General features: G+C 45.9%; 5 protein-coding genes across 5 annotated transcripts; 4 read left to right on the top strand and 1 right to left on the bottom strand.

The window, feature by feature from the left end:
* Nucleotides 1-426: 426 nt before the first annotated feature.
* Nucleotides 427-2,836, bottom strand: PtA15_8A665 (uncharacterized protein; the record flags this gene model as incomplete). The annotated part of the gene is made up of 6 exons (XM_053172118.1): nucleotides 427-626; nucleotides 696-1,113; nucleotides 1,199-1,727; nucleotides 1,813-2,028; nucleotides 2,110-2,255; nucleotides 2,357-2,836. 6 exons carry the CDS (start codon nucleotides 2,834-2,836, stop codon nucleotides 427-429), a joined length of 1,989 nt encoding a protein of 662 aa, XP_053023314.1.
* Nucleotides 2,837-9,969: 7,133 nt separating this feature from the next.
* Nucleotides 9,970-10,206, top strand: PtA15_8A664 (uncharacterized protein; the record flags this gene model as incomplete). The annotated part of the gene is made up of 2 exons (XM_053172117.1): nucleotides 9,970-10,089; nucleotides 10,177-10,206. 2 exons carry the CDS (start codon nucleotides 9,970-9,972, stop codon nucleotides 10,204-10,206), a joined length of 150 nt encoding a protein of 49 aa, XP_053023313.1.
* Nucleotides 10,207-10,423: 217 nt separating this feature from the next.
* On the top strand, nucleotides 10,424-14,978 carry PtA15_8A663 (uncharacterized protein; the record flags this gene model as incomplete). The annotated part of the gene is made up of 7 exons (XM_053172116.1): nucleotides 10,424-10,775; nucleotides 10,903-12,680; nucleotides 12,761-13,078; nucleotides 13,184-13,472; nucleotides 13,537-14,513; nucleotides 14,608-14,851; nucleotides 14,941-14,978. The coding sequence occupies 7 exons, from the start codon at nucleotides 10,424-10,426 to the stop codon at nucleotides 14,976-14,978; spliced, it is 3,996 nt and encodes a 1,331-aa protein (XP_053023312.1).
* A 635-nt stretch (nucleotides 14,979-15,613) lies between these two features.
* On the top strand, nucleotides 15,614-17,258 carry PtA15_8A662 (uncharacterized protein; the record flags this gene model as incomplete). Its single annotated transcript, XM_053172115.1, has 3 exons — nucleotides 15,614-15,635; nucleotides 15,707-16,945; nucleotides 17,074-17,258. The coding sequence occupies 3 exons, from the start codon at nucleotides 15,614-15,616 to the stop codon at nucleotides 17,256-17,258; spliced, it is 1,446 nt and encodes a 481-aa protein (XP_053023311.1).
* Nucleotides 17,259-17,741: 483 nt separating this feature from the next.
* PtA15_8A661 (uncharacterized protein) lies at nucleotides 17,742-18,035 on the top strand (the record flags this gene model as incomplete). The annotated part of the gene is made up of 1 exon (XM_053172114.1): nucleotides 17,742-18,035. One exon carries the CDS (start codon nucleotides 17,742-17,744, stop codon nucleotides 18,033-18,035), a length of 294 nt encoding a protein of 97 aa, XP_053023310.1.
* Between the last annotated feature and the right edge of the window lie 885 nt (nucleotides 18,036-18,920).

The raw sequence follows: 18,920 nt of genomic DNA, 5'->3' as shown, positions 1-18,920 counted from the left end.
AATTACATGAGATTTTCACACATAATTATCTACAGATGGGACCCTCTGAGGAACCTGGATGGCCAAAATTGGGCTTCATTGAGAAAATCTCTGAAAAAGTAGCTAATTTGTTATGCTTACAAGCTATTCTATGCATCTACCAAAGTTAACAGGACCCTACCAATTTTTATGACCAGGGGTGGAGGGGGTATGTAGTCAGACAGCCATAAACATCTGGTAGGGAACTGTACATTTGCACTTGTATGTAGTTGTTGTAGATTCAAATTTTTGTTTAGTTGTCAGTGGTCACTAGACAGCCCAATTGAATTAGGTTTAACTTTGGTATGCTCAAGATTTGAGTGAGAATTGAACATTTGCTGGGTATTGATAATACTCATAACGGAAAGTCAAGTTGATATGTTGAAGAAGATTTGTTAAGCAGTTCCTTCAAACATTGAGCTTCCCTGATCCTATCATAATCCTTTTTCCAGTGCTTGGTATACCATTTACTAGAACGTGGAGCCAGGCGTATCCAGGTGGGTATATTTCCGGAGAGGGGGGAATGACTACCTTTAACACGTTGTTTTGCAGATCAGCCGCAGTTTCCATCTTGACTAGCCGAGAGTCCATATGCACCGAATGTGTGACTGATGAAACAGATGAGGTCAGAAGTTGGATTCTGTTGAGTGAAAAAGCAAGATTAAAGAAGTAATCACCAAATCCCAGATCTAGCAAGACGGCTTCAACACGCAGCTTTGAGAGGTCCGGCCCAGTCCCGCCAAGTTTCACAGTAATCTGCTGCTTATAGTTTGCGATGCGTGGAAATTCAGAAATCACTGGCCGAGAGGGATCATCTATATACGGGGGAGACAGCCATTCGACTCTGTATTCAGTTGGATACTTTCGGGTTGTAACATCCTTGTTTGGATTGCTTCCCGCAATCATTATTTTTCCATTAGGGACTATCGTAGCTACTGAATGATACAGTCGAGGGATAGTTGAAGTTGGCATCCCTTGCGAGGTAAATCGCTGTCCTACTGTCGCAGTAGGATCGTAAAGCACGGGGGTGAAATTTGGATTGTCGGCGTTGGAATTCCCAACCTTATCGACCAAATTGCCGTAACCTGCAGCTCCCTGTTGGTCATTTCGAGATCAACGTTGTTGAGCTAGTTTTCAACTTTAGGTTTCGTGACCAGTGGTGAGGTGATCTGATACTCACGGTCTTGGCGCCGTTTACAATCAAAACCTTCCCGTCTGGCATCATGATCAAGTCGGGCATGATTCTTGGGGTAGGCATCTGCTCTATCTTCCAACCTTCTTTGATCCCGGGAGTGGTAAGCACCATCCTAACACATTGAGGACTTGCCGGATCAGATACCCTCAGGGAAGTAACTGGCAAACGGTCGTCTAAATTTGTTCCGCCACAAACTAAAACCTCGGGTTTGTAACCGTTCAGAGGAGATAGGGGTAGGAGGAGGCCTGAACCCGTGAACGGATAAGTGACTCGAACTCCGTTAGGAAACGGCGGAAGTGGACTCTCCGTGTTGGTTTTCCAGTTGTAGAGCATCGCATCATTGTTGGCTGCAATGAAAATCGTCTCGGGTATCGGAAGTACAATGACGATGGGGAACAAATTGGTTATCAAGGTTCGGTTGAGGAAAGACGAATAAATCGGAGATTTTGAACTGAATGAAAAGCTTTTGGGGGGATAATATTCAATTGTCGGATTGTTAATTCTAGCACTATTCCTTTTTTTTAGAAGAAAAAAAAATGGAGAGAAGTGAGTAAATCTGGCACCCCTGCCCGGCAATGAAGATAGTGTGATTGCCTTACCTAAAGGCACCCTCTGTACTTCCGCCAACAATTATGACACTGCCATCTGGGAGACGAGCTGAGGTAGGATACCAACGTGCAGCGGTCAGTTTAATATTGTCGTATTCGTTAATGACACATTTGCCATCATCGCAAGGCGTGTAGAACCGAATGGACTGAAGACCGTTGGTATCTCCAAACTCGGCTTTTTCGAATTCAGGCGCGTTCCCGCCTATACTGTAATTGTCGTGACAATGTAGGGAGAGGTTAGATATCATATGCATGATGTTGATTTATTTTTGAATCCGTTTTTCTCACTTGAGCAAAGTGCCATTGCTCAGGTAGCTCCCACCAGCACAGAATGAGTTGGACTTCAAGCTGAGTGGCATGACTTCATCAGTCTCCAAGTTGTACAACGCCGCCCAGGCCGGACGACCATTGATCATGAGTGGGTTATGCTCAACCTGTGCTCACGGGGGGAGGGAAAGAAAAAGGTCATACACACTAGGGCATTAGTTGTGAAACGTTACTTATTTGAAAACTATAATCAAGAAGTCACCGTCACCTTGTCAATAATCAGGGCATGTTTTTCGCCTACAACCGAAATCTGCTGTGCCGAAACGCCCGTCGTTCCCTTCAGCAAGAGTGACCAGCTTGTGGTTGAACCATCTGCCCTCTTGCGCTCAGTGGTTTTATGGAGTCCCTTACTTAAAAACAGGGAGTTGGAACTTGGATGGGCCTTCACAGGAGTGTATTTGGCCAAACCTAAAGTTACGGAGGAGGTATTGATGGCCATCAGCGTTTGCGAGGTAGAAGGTAACCGATCACCTCGAGAGTTCCTCGTTTCATGTTGAATTAGGCCATCTGGTGACCTTGAAGAATTTTCGTTCGGAGAGTCTCTCGTCCTTGTGGAAGAATACGATGATAGCGAAGAATTGACGTGCTGAATTTCTGGAAAGGACCCAAATCGACGCCAAGGGAGCAATATGGAAACTGCGCCGAGGACCAGCAAAACGAATGGAGAAAAGTAGGAATTCGGAAGCATAGCGAATGTGATTGGATTTGGTTGAAGGTAAAGAATTCACAAGCAAGAAATCCCAGGGCACAGATGAGCTGTCCAGGTGAGGCATTTTTACTCAAGACAGGCCAAGTCTCAAGAGACCAAAAAGTAAGCGACTATCAGGCTCTGAAGGCAGGACTCTCACGGCTCATCAGCTCACCGGAGAGCACCTGAGACCACCCCCTCACTGCCTAGGGGATTCTGTCTCCTCACCCTCTCCTCACTGTGTGTGTGGATACACAGTGAGCTCGTATCAACAACGAGCAGCTTGAGGCAGCTTAACTGCCTCTCCGAGGAGGCGCGAAGCGCACATTAACAAGCACAACAGCGGGATATATAACCTTCAAGAGTGAAATGTCGAGGCAAGTGCCTGATGATGACGTTGACATGCGCTATGGAAAAATCAATTTCTACGCTGGATGCTGCTGGATGTCACCAGATTTCCAGAAGCAGAGCAAGCTAGAAGCAAGCTAGAGCAAGTTTGTTTGTGGCTTTGGTTTGCGACTTGATGAAGGCTTGCCTGCCAGACTCTGCTAAGGGCATACATACATAAATACTCAAAGGGTCACTGAATCTTGTGCCACATCCACGTCCCTCCTTGCTTGGCTAGCCTTGAGGCTTTGCCAGGTGGTGTTTAAGTTTAAGCCCTGAAGACTCAACCTTACCAAATTTTCAGTAGTGGATGAGAGGGGATGAACCACCTACATTTTCACATTCTGGTTGTGTGATTTGAGGCTTCCTCCCTTCCAAATTCATGCTTTTTTCTATTAAAAAAGCATCTGTGTTATGGTCTGTTCTGTGGAGAGGAAGATGGAGTCTGGAGTCTGGGGTTCTGGGGGTTGTGGATCCAAGATGGTAGATTGCAGGATGAGGAAGAGGCTTGGATCTCCAGGCTCTCAAACCTTGAGCATGGTTCGTGACATTTATGTGTAGTCTATGTATTGTGTTTTGCAGAAAGCTTGGACGGATGGTCCTGCTTGCTGTGCAAAAATCATGGCATTCCATGATTTATTTATTTTTGTTTTTGCCTTGTGGCGTGAAAACAGGATCACTGCCACTTTGGCACAGCCAGGAAGGCTGTGTCCAGTCGTGGCATTTGAAAGGCTCCAGCTAACGAAATTTCTGCTCCCTTTTTAGTCGTTATTAGTCTCATTGTTGCTACAAAGATGTCTCGGATTGGACTCGATCTTTTCAACAGGGAGAATCCTCTGGCGGGATACTTCTTGGCCTCCGAATTATGGCGGATTCGCAGGCTTGGTCCGCAACCGGCGCAATTGACCGTAAGTTTTTGTTTTCTCTAGATCAAAGTGATACTGAAACAGCTGTCTGGTCTTCAGCCTCAGGTGATTGACTGCAACACCAGTTTTAAGTTGTTCTATGAAAAGTTTTCGAAAACAAACAAATTGACGTGGGCAATGATCAAATCCGAGAAGCCGAAGTTTTTCCCGATTGAATTCCTCGCTTTGTCAACCCTCAAGGATTTCCAAGAGTTTGTTGCAAGCAAGTGCAATGATCAGTTTGACGGCGCCGGCGATCTCATTCGAAATGCCATTATCAAAGGATCACCACGGATGGAGTGGAAAGTCTCGATGAATATTGCTGATGGCAACCAGTTCAAGAAGTCCGCTGACTACCAAATCACAGATGAGTCTTCATTCGATTACTGGACTGCTGCCATCATTTTGACTGGCCGGGACCGCACAAAGGCGTCAATGGAACTGCTCATGATCAACCCCAAGACCACCAAGAAGCAAGCTAAGGCCGTCATCGACGTCAAGAAGCATGTCTTGACCCAAAAGGCTGCGATATCCGCCTCATTGTCAAAGGCTACCAATCCATCTGATCCTTCATCAATCACCGTTGCCGGTGATTTCAATGTGATCAATCTTTATACTAATCAAATATTTGCTGCAAACCTGCCCAACGTGAAGTACAAAACAAGAATGCCTGTGCATATTGACCCGACCAATCCCACTCAATATATACCTCTGACTCCTGCTATGGTCCAACAATAGGCCCATGCCATTGTCCGTATTTGCTCTTCATTTTTCTCATCGATTCTCCTAACACTGACAGCTGGTTGCTTTTGTAGGTTGAAGGGAAGGCGGGAGTAGACGTTCGCACCCCCCCTGCTGATTTGAAATTCAAGAAGTTGTCCACGTTGAAAAAACGCAAAATCCAGAATCTGTCTACCCACTGGAGCCCCGGCCCCGAGTCCAATTCTGACAGCGCGTCCGTAATCGATCTCGAATTGAACCTCCTCAACGAGTATCTTCCATTTGTCAAGATACCAGCGTCAGATAGAGAAGGTATCATCGCCATTCTTACCCAGAACAAGGCGACAAATCCCAAAGTTTTCCAATCAAAAGACATAACCCGAGAGATAATGAGACAGTGGGGCTTACCTGATGTCTTTGTTGCACAGTTGCGCAACAATGTCCACAAGTTTGAAAGATTTAAATCTTCTGAGTAGATTTCTATCACTTTTTCTTCCTCATTCACAGAATCATCGAGCATTTAACCTAAAAAAATACCCCCTTGTAGCCTTAAATTTCCTAAAAGAATATTGCATTGTAGCCTCAAAGTTCCAAAGTATAACCCATTGTAGTCTTAAAGTTACCCAGTCTTGCTTCTCCAATAACTTCTATCATGAATTGAAGCCTTAAAGTAAACTTTAGCTTGATTTTATCTTGTCTCATAAAAATTACCATGTTTGATTACCTCCACCGCAACTGGCCACTTTATATCACATGAAATCAAGACCAACCGTTCACATTTGATTCAAAAAATCAGAATGGGATGACAACATTTGAGGGACAAGAGACTATTTATTGCAAGACCTATTAAAGCGCTGGCACTGCACTATGGTCCATGAACTGCCTACCAATCAAAATGACTGTTCAAAGTTGGCATGGCTATTGAGAAGAAACCACAGGGCCTTTGTACCCAAATGTCCAAGAGATCAGTTCCTTATAGATCAAGTTTCATTGTGCATTTGCAGACTTCCATTTCACGTTACAAGCTAATTTTTAAAGCATAGTCAAGGCACATTATAGGTAACAATTGGCTTGGAGACAGGAAATGATCTCGAGTAAGACAGTAAATATGGTGGATAATACTCTACATGGCTTTTTTAACTAATCAGAGATAAGACACTTCACTGGTAAGCATCACTGATTTATGAAGGTGAGAGCAGAAGAGCAGAGATTCTTCAGTTCAGACTGGGGGGAACACAGTAGCCAGCATGTCGAAAGACTTTGTAGCTGAACTCAGCAGTCAGGAGTTTGCCAGTTACCTTTTGTATTTCCCATTTGGGGTCGATGGCATTGTTAAGGACCTGAGACGCCCGTAAGTTGCTCTTGATGGCTGCAAATCCAAGCTCGATCGGATTTAACTCAGGGCAATACGGCGGGAGGTACAAAAGTCGGACCCCAGCCGCCTCGCAAAGGTCCGGCACCCGTTCGCCGCGGTGGACAGCGGCGTTGTCACAAACCAAAACAGAATTGACATCTGGGTAGCGATTCATGCGAGGGAGCTGGTTTGTGGTGTCAGTCGTGTAACTGAACAGATATAGGGAAAGAGACTTGAGACTTACCAAGTCATGCTCTAAGAAATGTTCAAATTTATGCCCGGTGAATGTTTCGGGAGTCGTGGTGAGAGCTGCAAGTCCATCAATCGAGATGGCGGCGAGTAGGCTCAAGCGGAGAGGATTTTGGTTGACAACAAACCAAGCTGCTGGGGTCCCTCGCACTGACCTAGCGTACGATCGAAGGAGGTCGTTGTCACAGAATGAGCTTTCATCTGTGACAACAAAAACCAAGTTAGTTAATGCACAGATACCCCAGATGTCTTGGGATACTTGCCTGTGAATACCAAAAAGTCAGCGGGGAAAAATTCCATCTGCTCGATATAGCTGTATTTGCGAATGTTGCGGGTTTTGGGTTTCTTTAACGTTATCGACAATCGATTGACAAGGTTTCTGTGGACCGCCTCGATGGAGAGTAGGGTCCCGGACGAGTCGTATAATTGTTCTCGGATTTCTGCCAAGAACAAGCCGGGCTCTGATCGAACAAGTTCAACAATGAACTCACACTCGTCGTTGGTGAGTGTGCTCGGTCGGCCCCGGGCCTTGTACTCGTCCGGATCCTTTATGACGCAGCGACTTTCTTCGAATAGGTGTAGCCAGCGAGAGAACAACTGCTGAGAGACTGAAAGACTCAGCATCCGACAGATCTCCGCCAAACTGATCCCCTGGAGAGCCATCCGGACCACAGCAATCTTGGTTGCCGGTGCATACGGTCGGAAAGCCATCGGATTGGTCGTGGAGGCTGCGTTGTTGAGTCGAAAACGTGAGGCGGAAGCCGGAACGGTAGGGGGGGGGATCAGGCTGCTGACCATGGATATTGCCATCCACACAGCTTAGTATTGATGACGTCACAATCCCCATGCTGTGGGTGGCACGGGCAGATTGCTTCAGCTTAAACTTGAGCTGTGCCCAATAACCACATAACTTTACCGCTTGAACTTCTTCACGAAGTCCAAGCAATAAGCAAAAGACAATACATGGGAGTCTGCGCTGCGGAGCCCGGGCTACAGCTCATAACAATCTGTTTCCTTGAGTTTATTAAGGCCCTGTTTGGCAGTGTCATATTACGCAGCGTAATAATAGGAAATATGCTACATTAAGGGTGTTCAAAGTTGACTTGCATAAAATCATAACACCATAAAATCATAAAATTCTAAACTGAAAAAAATATGTACCACCCAAACACTCAAATTACAGCAAGATTTCTAGAATGGTACATATGAAATCATCACTTGAAAGTTTTATGATTTTATGATTTTATGTATTGAAAATTTTATGATTTCAACTTTGAACACCTTAATTACATATGGTAAAACATGTCTTCTTAGGATAATCTTTTGAAAGTAAACCCTCATAAGGCTTGGCAGTTTACTTCCAAAAGATCAGGCGGAAAAGTTATGTCTTACACAATGTAGGGGGACATGGCAAGATTATTTATTGCGTAATAATCACACTGCCAAACAGGGCCTAACTTTTCCCTCATGGGTCAGAAGATAAGCGTCTGCGCACAGTCATCTTAAGGTCTACAATTGCAAATTAAGGTGTTCAAAGTTGAAATCATAAAATTTTTAATACATAAAATCATAAAATCAGAAAACTTTCAAGTGATGATTTCATATGTACCATTCTAGAAATCTTGCTGTAATTTGAGTGTTTGGGTGGTACATTTTTTTTTCAGCTCAGAATTTTATGATTTTATGGTGTTATGATTTTATGCAAGTCAACTTTGAACACCCTAAATGTCAACAGCCAGCATTTTTTAGGGGGCTCTGGACCTATAGGGGCCATTCAGTTTTGGTAGGGACACTCCAAAATCTACATCAATTCTCTTGGTTTTTGGCTCCAAATTGGTGCTTTAAGACACAAATACCGGAAGCCTACTGGGACTTCACAGACTTTCGCACACTTACTGCCCTGCCATTCTTGATACAAATTAATAACCTTCTCCAGCCGGCGTAGGGATTGGAAATGAGCAGGGTTCTCCTCGACCCCAAAGAGCGGCCGATATGGCTGCCAAAGAAATCAGCCAATCACACTGGTTTGATAGGAATAATTGTGGCAGGATTCAAAGGCACATAATTCTACTGAGCTGTGCAATGTTGCCTGGTAGCAAACGAGGCTCTGTGCTATGTTTAATACCTGGTCGTGAAGTGGTGGTCAATGTGTCATGGTCATTGGGTTGGGTATGCTTGATCAACTTCGTTGGCTTGATTGCCTGTCAAACCGGAGTCCAACAAGACTCAGCAGCGGACGGAGGCTTGTCCAACTGAGCAAGCCAACGCCGCCAGCTGTTTGGAGTCGCATCGAGCATCGGTCATGATTGGCTCGCTGTCCGGGTCGGCAAAACAATCAAACCAGTTGATAAGTTTTTTTTTGACCAAGTCACCTAGCTGTGCCTCTTTTGCTGCAAGAAAGAGGGGACAGGTGTTCAATGTTTTGCAAAAAAAAGTCAAAACAAAAGGACTTCTAAAAAAAACGAGATCAGGATCGGCAAACGTACTAAGACATAGATTGAATTAGGGATTATATACAACAAATGACTCTCAATTGGTAATTAAGATTGGTCCAGCGGCGAGTGGCTGGACCACGGACCAGCATGATCCGCCAACCTGATGGGTTCGATTTCGAGCAGAGCAATGTTTTTGCCAAGGAGGATGCGAGCAGCTGACAGCTGCCACTCCGTGGGCCCGTTGTCGGGAGACAGCCGACGAAAAGCCCCGATACATCTCGCTACGAGACATCAGTTCGGCCAGCCAAACTGCGTGGTCATGGTGGGGTCGGGCCGACGCAACTCATTACGTCGGCACCCAATCGACCGCGACCTGGGGTGTACAACCATAGATAAACAGACGCGGAAGGGACTGCCTGGATTAGATTGGGTAAGCACAGGAAGCAAAAAGGTCAGTATATTGTTTTCTTGCATGATTATCGGGCAGGGGGAGGAGGAAGGTTTGGAATTCAGAATAATCAACTGGTCATCCACGACAAGAACAAGGACACCATTTGAGTAGAACAGCTTCTCAACAAGCTTATTGGAGACCGTTCACTGATGGTCCGTCGTACAGGGTTGAGACTGCAGAGGTCAAACATCAGAGAAATCTTTCCATAGCTTTCATTTTGCCCCGAAGGACAAAGATGGTGCTGAGGGCGATTCTACTCGGCTATCCAGAAGTATTCAAGTCTAAGCGGGCTCTTCCTATTTGGTGTTATATGATCCATCATGTGTCTCCTTTATGCAATGCGTGCGTCGTTGATTGAGGTCTGGAGAATAAAGGTGCAAAAATTACTTACCCTAAATGACTCCTGCCTTCATCAAACAGCTGCCTGACCGGTGCTTCCCGGAACGGTTTCCTCGATTAGGCTGGGGTGTCTGGTTTGAGTGTGAGGGCGAGATGGCCCGGCGGGGTGCGCCCGGCTTTATGGCCTTGCAGGCCGCAGAGCGGCTGGAGTGTGGTTGATGTCCACATCCGCATGCATATGCACGTTAGCTTTCCGCGCCGGAGCTCGCGCATGAATTCCCAAAGCTCTCGCGATGCATAAGGGCCCCCGAAATCCCTCGGGTGAATTATTACGACATCACGACTTCCCCCGGCTGATTTCACCACCTTCAATTTGTCTATTGAAGCTAAAGCGAGCCGCCGGCTTTATCACAGTGAGTCCAAAAGGATCATATGTCCAGGAAAAGGAAGTCTCTTTTTCTCTTTTCGGGAAACTGATGGTCCCTTCCGGGTGTTTTTAGAAACATCTTTACACCGATCGCAACTCGTAGACGCGTCTCTGCACGAAAAGGATTTCGCGTGATCACCCTCGTCTTTGTTGGTAGCAAGGTGGCCTTCAAGCAAATCGAAATGAATTCCTTGTAAAGCTGGACGTGGAATAATTCTTGTCGAGATTGATTCTGGAGCAGGCTCGCTTGAACGCTTGGTCTACATAACAAGAACGAAGAAGAAAACATCAACTACTACCCATTTGCTCGCCACGCCAGCATGGCCGAACGTCCACCCTTAATCACCCCTACATTTTGCGATCTACCGACCCAGAGACTCTATGTAGTCTCTTCATTCATCCTCATCCAAGCTTACAAATTGATCCAGTTTCTCGATGTGATTTGGTCGGGTTCAATCAACGAGAGAAGAAGATTATGGGTCTACTGGAGCTTCATTGATGCCTTTTTGATCGGCTTCTTGATACCTTTTCTTCGGATACCTCGTCTAAGATACAATATCATCCAGAGATCGCTGATCATCAGCTCACTCGTATTCGTAAATTGGTTGTTTGTCGGTAACTGGCATCTCCAGTTTGGCTTTCTATGGGCCATTCTTCCGAGGTCGATCAAAAGTGAGCTTGCTTAGTCTTTCAAGATATACCATTTGACTCGAGTTCGACATTTTTTTTCTTCTTTCTGATTTTTAATTTTCTGTCGCCCCTTGTTGATCAAACACACAATCCTGCTTACCTCACGTAGATTTATTCAACTATCAAACAGCGATCATGGAATACAAGGTCCGACTGAATGACGTCATTAGCCCATCTTCTCACATACTTGGAAAGCACACTATTCACATTCTGCCCCATAGCACGGCAAAACTAAATCCTTCAAGCCAATGCTTTTGTTTATCAGCTGCAGTCCGGTCCGCCTTTGTTTCGATTCCGATCCTCTTCAACAACTCAATCCCCCATCTACTTCAGTATTCAGTCATGAACTTTACAACCGGTGAAAAATCGTTGAGAAATGTGACCCATGCTCAACTGCAACCACTTACGAAGCAGAAGAACCCTCAAAAAAGTCTTGAAGATTGGTTGGAAGATGAAGAAGGTGACTTACCTCTCAATAATGACAATCAGGCTCAGTCGAACCAAAATTCTCGCTCGAGACCGCAACAGTCAATATCTTCAGGCGAGCTCAAATTGAGTCCAACCCAGCACCTTTACAATCTAGATATAAATAACATCGGTGTTATACGACTAGAAAGAGTTCTCGACAAGGAGAACATGGACATTCGCATAGCGCGCACTGAAGCGTTGGTTGTGGAATGTCCTCGTGCCAGTTTCGCGATAGATCCCGCCGCTAGTAGCGAGAAGAAGTTCACACCATGGCCGTCTGCAACCGGATCAAAAGAGGACCATAAGTGTATTGGTGATACCGAAAACTTTGGGCTGGTGGTCAAGGGCCTTGCTCCATTATCCTTAACATATCAGCAGATCGTCAACGGACAGCGGAAACTGGTCAAATTAGAGGGTATCACCTCTGGTGAATTTTTTACCCCATTAACTTCGATCGATACCTCTACGCTGGCCGAGAAGTTATCGATCTCCAATCGTCCTGAATACACTTGGGCTGAAAGTCACTCAATCGAAATCCCCTTGAACGTCAGCTTGACGACACCGGGTCAACATACTTATCAACTCGACAGCTTGAAGGACGCATGTGGACATCGGTTTGATTTTGAAAAAGTACGAGAAGCCTCTTCGATGTTTGCGCGGCAAGAATATATCGATTCCAAAAGCGTAAAAGTGCACTCGAGAGGCCAAATTAGTTTTATCGACTGTGGCAACACAGACGATGAGCCTTTGCGATTGCTACAAGGAAAAAGTGTTTCTCTAAGAATGGCGATCCAGCAACAAAGCGATATGCCCGATCCACCGTGGAAGGTGGGAATTTCTTACCAGCCTAGCAAATCATCCACCCTCTCGGGAACAAAACCTCCGAGCGCTTGGATGAAAGAGCTGACTTTCAATGACCGAGAGCAAACGTTTTCGGCAAGGGAAGCTGGTGTGTACGAAATCGTTTCTTTACAAGGAAAGTATTGTCAGGGCGACATGCTAGTTCCTTCCATATGTTCAGTTATCGAACAACCGACTCCAACGATTGATCTAAATTTCACGTCGATTACCGATAAGTGCTCCGGAGAGATCGGACTTCAAGCAAATTTTCTCTTAACAGGAAAACCGCCGTTTAAGCTCCATTATCTTATATCTCAAGTGGGAAGACAACCACAAGCGAAGGTCAAAGTTGTCCAACACAGCCGGGATGAACTTCTTATCCAGCCAGACTCGCCTGGACAGTTTGAATACAGCTTTATTCGCTTAGATGACCAGTATTACCAAGGCGTTGAAATTGTTGGGAAGACGATTAAGCAAACCGTCCACCCGCTCGCTCATGCACGATTCGTCCGAGGAGGCAAGGATGAGAACATATGGAGCTGTAGTGGCGAAAGCGTCGAGGCGCACATTGAGCTTAGAGTATGTTATCTCTCTGAAAGGTGCATTGCGTTCTACTGTTGATAACAAGCAGATACCTACATTCTATCTATTGTTGGCAGGGTGCCCCGCCATACAGCGTTGCTTATCAGATCTTGGGAGAGGAGCCGAAAGTCATTGGTGGAATTTCAACAAGTTATGCTACTTTAGACATTGCGATCCCCCAGAGATACATCAAAAAAGGCGGGAGCTTCATCGTCACACTCATTAGTATCACAGACGGGAACGGATGCTTGAGGAACTTGACTGTGTCAGATTTGAACATTGAAGTCCATCGCACAAAGCCGACATTGAAATTTTACGGTTCTGAGAACGAGCGAAAGATTGTGGCGCGTGAGGGCGATATGGTCGGTTTTCCTATGCGCCTTACTGGGAATGGAGTAAGTCTCAATATTTGAAGTTCTTGCTTTAGACAGTAATCTGAGTTCGTCGGCCTTCATTCGATGCACTATCGTGTGTTTCGACCTTGATCCTGATAATCACAGCCTTGGACGATTGAATACATCCATAATGACTCGAATCGACCGATCACCAAAGTGGTTCACGGCTCAAACGACGACCTCCTTGTGGATCGAGCTGGTAAATATACGCTCACAAGCGTTCATGATCGACATTGCCCCGGTACAGTCGAGAACCCAACCTTTTATTTGGAGTGGATACCCAAACCCAGTTTGATGATCTCTCCTCACAACTCTGGTGACCTTATTCGTGGTGTTTGGATAAAACCGGCAGTCTGTGAAATGTCAGATGACAGCATAGAATTGTCACTTGAAGGTAAGTAACCGCCAAGCCTCCCAGCCGTTTAACTTGAGCTGAGATTTTTCTGCTTTCTGTGAAGGAACGCCTCCTTTTTCTGTCAACTATTCGGTGCTTCGCAAGCCTCTCGGAAGAGGTGAAAAAGCCGTGCAGCAGTCTAAAACGATTCAAATCCTGAAGGCTAGTGGCACACTCCCGATGCAGACATTGGAACCCGGTCAATACGTCTATACAATTCATAGTTTGAACGATCACATTTACAACACACCAAGCTCGTCTGGCCTATTGAATTCACAAAGGAGTGGAGACATTCAGCTGCAACAAGAAGTTCTTGCTTCGCCACAAGGCCTTCTCAACATTTTACCCCGGACGACTTACTGCGTCGAAGAAAGCTTGTCGGCACAGGCCAACAAGGGTGTTAAGATTGAGTTGACGGGTAAAGCACCATTTCAAGTAGAGATTGAAGTGAAAAACCAAGCGACTCAAATTTCAGAAAACTTCAAGCTTCAGTTAGAATCCAAATCGAGCCTGTTGGATTTGCCTTACAAGTTCAGCTCCGCTTCGCCACATTCGATCAAGATCAAATCATTAGAGGATTCAAGTAAATGTAAATCAATCGCCCCTTCAATCGGAACCTTATCGGATAGTTTTAAACAGAATGATTCACGATCGCCAGTGACGATCGAAGTTGCAGAGATTGCGTCCATCAAACCAATCAATAACAAACCCTACTACTGTGTAGGAGAAAATCTAGAATTCTTGCTGAAAGGATCTCCGCCTTGGTTGATCAAATATGAGTTCAATGGGCACCAATCGAAAATCAACGTCAACTCCCAATCACAGTCGAAGTTTTCTAGACTGGCGCAAGAACCCGGACTGTTTAAATTATTGGAAATCTCTTCCTCATCGTCCGCCAGTTCGATAGCTTCCGGTGGTCACAACAGTCATAACGATATTTGCAATTCTAGATTGAATTTCGAGCGTGCTATCAAACCTTTGCCTGTTGTTAAAATCTCGTCTGGTCGATATTTCATTGAAGATATCAGGGAAGGTGATCAAGTTAAGTTTCTTTTTTTACGATCTCAGACGAAATAAATCCAGTGCACAAAAAAAACTGACGACGTATGTATTTTTTGGATATTGTAACAAACAGTCCGAGATAACTTTTACATTTGAAGGAACTCCGCCTTTTGCATTTACATACGTGAGAACCGTATCAGATGACTCCGGGTCATCTGCATCTTCATCGAAAAAATCCAACGAGAATGCTAAGATCAAGAAGAGTGGCGGTAGCGGTGAACGGATCTTAGAATCCAAGACGATCACTGATATCTATGAATACAGTTATTCCATATTCACCAAGCAAGAAGGTACTTGGTCTGTTACCTTTATTCAGGGTTCGTCGTTTCTTTTCTTATTTTCTACATAGTCCTGCATAGTTTGAGAAAAAAACACTTACTCGTCGTGCCATGGATTTTTTTTCTAGATGCCTTCTGCTCATTTCCTCCTTTTTCGAAAGAGTGACAACGTAAATATCAACTCTGATGTTCGTGTATTACAATCTATTTATTGATATGACTATCTTGTTATTGATTATTACACCAGTTCAGTAAATATTGCCCTAAAGCAAAATCCTACACATCATTATATTTTCTTGAGGATATAGATGCCATTAGCACTGTCCGTGTAGGGCTTCATGTGTTGGGTTGTTCAAGTCACTACATCATAAAGTCCAAAGCAATTGTTTGCAACTTTGCTCTGGTACTAGCCATTGACAGCCCTAGACTGTGATTTTCTCGACATGAATGGTTTTCGTCACCGTTGGATATTAATCCATGCTGGGGCAAGTTTAGTGACCCCCTTGTAAGCTGGAATAAGTATTTCAATTAAATATGTATTTACATATTTGAGTCAGCCTCATGTCCCACTGGGGCTGTGCTATGTAAGTTCGGATGGCCAAGTCGCGGCTTCGGAAGTTCAGCAGACAAGAACTCGGAAGAAATTGCGACATCGCCCACAGTCCTGACGAGTGATCCGACAGCTGTCCGGGTCCCTTCCATTTTGGTTCGATCGATGCGACCCGTGCATACCGCCTGCTGTATGTAACCCATATCGCTGGCAAAACGTTTCGAGCACTTTCAGCACACACGGAGTTGGACATGCAGCCAGAAGAAACAACCAGTGAGTAAATACTGCTTGCCTTTCATCTGAAATACTTTCAGGTACTGAGATTATGATGTTTGATGGTCAAGTGACTTTCCCCCAGGTACCGCCTCAGACGCCGTTTACCCATTTGATCCCCAACCAGAATATCGCGCTCGTATCACAGTTCAAGCTCACATCTGGGGTCCTCTTGACTGATGTCCCACTCGCTTATCGTACTTGGGGAAAGTTGAACGCCGAAGGAACCAACTGCATGGTGATTTGCCATGCTTTGACAGGATCCGCTGATGTCGAGGATTGGTGGGGACCGCTCGTAGGCCCCGGCTTGGTATTCGACCCGACTCGCTACTTCATCTTCTGTGCCAACGCTCTCGGCTCACCTTATGGGAGTGCTTCACCCGTATCTATCAACCCTAAAACGGGCAAGAAATGGGGCCCTGAATTCCCCTCTACGACAATGAGGGACGATGTTAAACTCCAGAAAATCCTACTGGATCACTTCGGCGTGCGAACCGTCTCAGTAGTGATTGGTGGTAGTATGGGGGGTATGTCATGCCTCGAATGGCCTCTCTGTACTCCACCGGGCTACGTCCTCAATGTTGTACCGATCGCCACCTGCCCTAGACACTCCGCCTGGGGTATCAGCTGGGGTGAAGCCCAACGACAATCGATATACTCAGATCCAAAGTATCTGGATGGTTACTATGATCAAGACGATCCACCGGCCATCGGACTCGCAGCGGCACGCATGGCCGCCTTGTTGACTTATCGTAGTCGTGATAGCTTTGAAACTCGCTTTGGAAGGAAGCAAGTATTACCCAAGCCAAATTCGTCTAGCTCTCCAACAACTGGGAATTCTAACGGCACAGTGGTCAAACCCTCCAGCCATCAAGAGCAGCTCATCGAGAAAGCTACCTTAGAGGCACTTGCAGCGCACAACGATGGCCATCGCCTTCAATCTCAAGCCGTTCTCCCACACGAGCAACCGAAACCCGACGAGAATGCACGTGCGGAGATGTATGCAATTAAGTCACCGTGTCAAATATTTTCCGCTCAATCTTATTTGAGATATCAAGGGGATAAGTTCGTTGGACGATTCGATGCAAATTGCTACATTCATCTCACGCGTAAACTAGACAGTCATGATGTCGACCATGGGCGTGAAGGTGGACCCGCGTTGCTGAAGATCCCTCCCGGCGCTTTGGTCGTAGCAATCAATTCAGACGGTCTGTTCACACTGGTTGAGCAGCAGGAACTCGCCAATTCTATTCCCGACGCCCGACTGGTTGTTGTTGAAAGTACAGACGGACACGATGGCTTTCTGTTAGGTTAGTGAATTAAAAAAACCACCGGCATCTGAAACTCCAGTCGAATCTTTTTCTGCAATGGAGACTTGTTGGCAAGTTGGATGTATTGATAATTGGTTTTTCCTTTTTCACTCTTAACTATAAATCAGAATTCGAACAAATCAACCGACACGTTCTCCTACATCTCCGTCAAAAACTGCCACATCTATACGACTTTCCAGGAAACCTCGCGGATAACGCAGTCCTCACGACTGAGCCACTCACGAATGTCGAATCGAAAATTCTCAAAACCAGCGTCTGCAGTGAGGCTGACGGAAGCATTACCGATTGGTAACATTGTACTCCTGAAACAAACGGTCCCAACGATTTCTATTCTGTTTCTATATTGTCATGGCATATTTTCTTAATGTGGCATATTTCAAAAGTTGAACAAGTTGGGTAATGTGTGAACTGTGTGCAGCAATTCGCCTGGAGTGTAAGGAATGTCATGAGAAGCCGTTGAGAAAGTTGAACAACTGGAGTGATTTGGGAACCCGGCACAGCGATTCGCCTTGAGTCTGAGGAATGTCTTGAGCAACCGTCGCAGATGAGCCTTGACAAGGCTCATCCGGGAGACTGGAATCAGAAGGCAATGTCACATGGCCCAGCCCAATAGAATGAGCGTAAGAATTGGCCGACACTTGCAAAATATAAATAGCCACCCCCCACCCACCTGCATTGTCTCCTCATCAGCATCAACAGGACATCTCCAGCCCCACCTTCCCGAAGCCCAGCCAACAAATAAATCCCGCCTCAAACACCCAGTCCACCTTTCGACATGCGTTTCACCATCGCCGCCGCCTTGTTCCTCGCCCTACTGAACTCGGTCTCCGCCAATCTCCTCGGGGGCGTCCTTCAACCGGTATCACTTTTGCCAGTCCCGTCGATCTTCGGTCAACAAAACGGTGGGGTTAGCTGCGGCAACCAGGGCAATGCGGCTCTAAACGCAAATATCCTTACCCAGGTTCAGTGCAGTGGAGGCTACAACGCCCCCCAAATCAGCTGTGGCAACCAAGGTCACGCCGTCGCCAATCTCAATGTGCTCACCAGCATTGACTGCGTCAGCCAGTAGGACAACTTGTCTGGGCCCGTCGATCACATTTGATTCCTGGAGGTATGTACACTTCTTTTGACGCCCAAAAGCGTGCAAACGGCCGCTGACTTGCTTGCATCCTCATCGCTCCAGCCCTCTTCATCGGTTATCGGAGTACTACTTGCTATCTGAGCAATCGGCTTTCCTCATCTGCGCAGGTCCCTCCTGAAAGATGCTGTTTTTCTTTATAATAGTTTCACTTTTACAGCCATTCATCGCTCTTTACCCACTTGTTTCAACAACACTTTCTTCCCCAATAATTAGCCTGAGTCCCTTACCTATGCACACCTTGACATTCAACATACATTCTGTCCACTTCATTCCGATATCATGTTCACTTGAGACATTTACCACAACCAGGGCTGTTACCCCGTGTTCAAACCACTGAATCTGGTGATAGGAACATGGCTGCTTTGTGGTACAACTTGAACAAAGCCAAGTCACAGCTTGAATTTTCAGGTCAAAAGCTGTGACACTGAATTAAGCATCAATTGGCATTGATGTATCTCTCCTGGTCAAGAAAATGTGGTACGGCCCCCCTCAAGAGCGCGGCAGGCCGGGGATCAAGAACGTGTGGAGGACTTCTTCTGTCACTGCTTCCTCCTGGGTACACAGTGGTTATAACATGATTGGAGACAGCAGTCTCAGTTGGGCTTGCGCATACGTCTCTCAAGTCAAGTGTCCGGGGGGGGGGGGGGTATCACATTTGCGCTGCCCGGTACCATTGCCAATTGTCAGTAGCCAGAGGTAGAATGACACATTCAGCTATGTCAGTGCAGAGTCTGACCCACCACTCAGCCTCAAGTTCTTGGTCAAGGAGGACTTGGTAACATGGGCCCATGGGGTGAGGGGATCAGGAAGGCT

Source organism: Puccinia triticina, chromosome 8A (genome assembly GCF_026914185.1).
Source record: "Puccinia triticina chromosome 8A, complete sequence".
NCBI lineage: Eukaryota > Fungi > Basidiomycota > Pucciniomycetes > Pucciniales > Pucciniaceae > Puccinia > Puccinia triticina.
The sequence above is the reverse complement of the archived record's forward strand: the minus strand, read 5'-3'. Positions and strand labels throughout refer to the sequence as shown.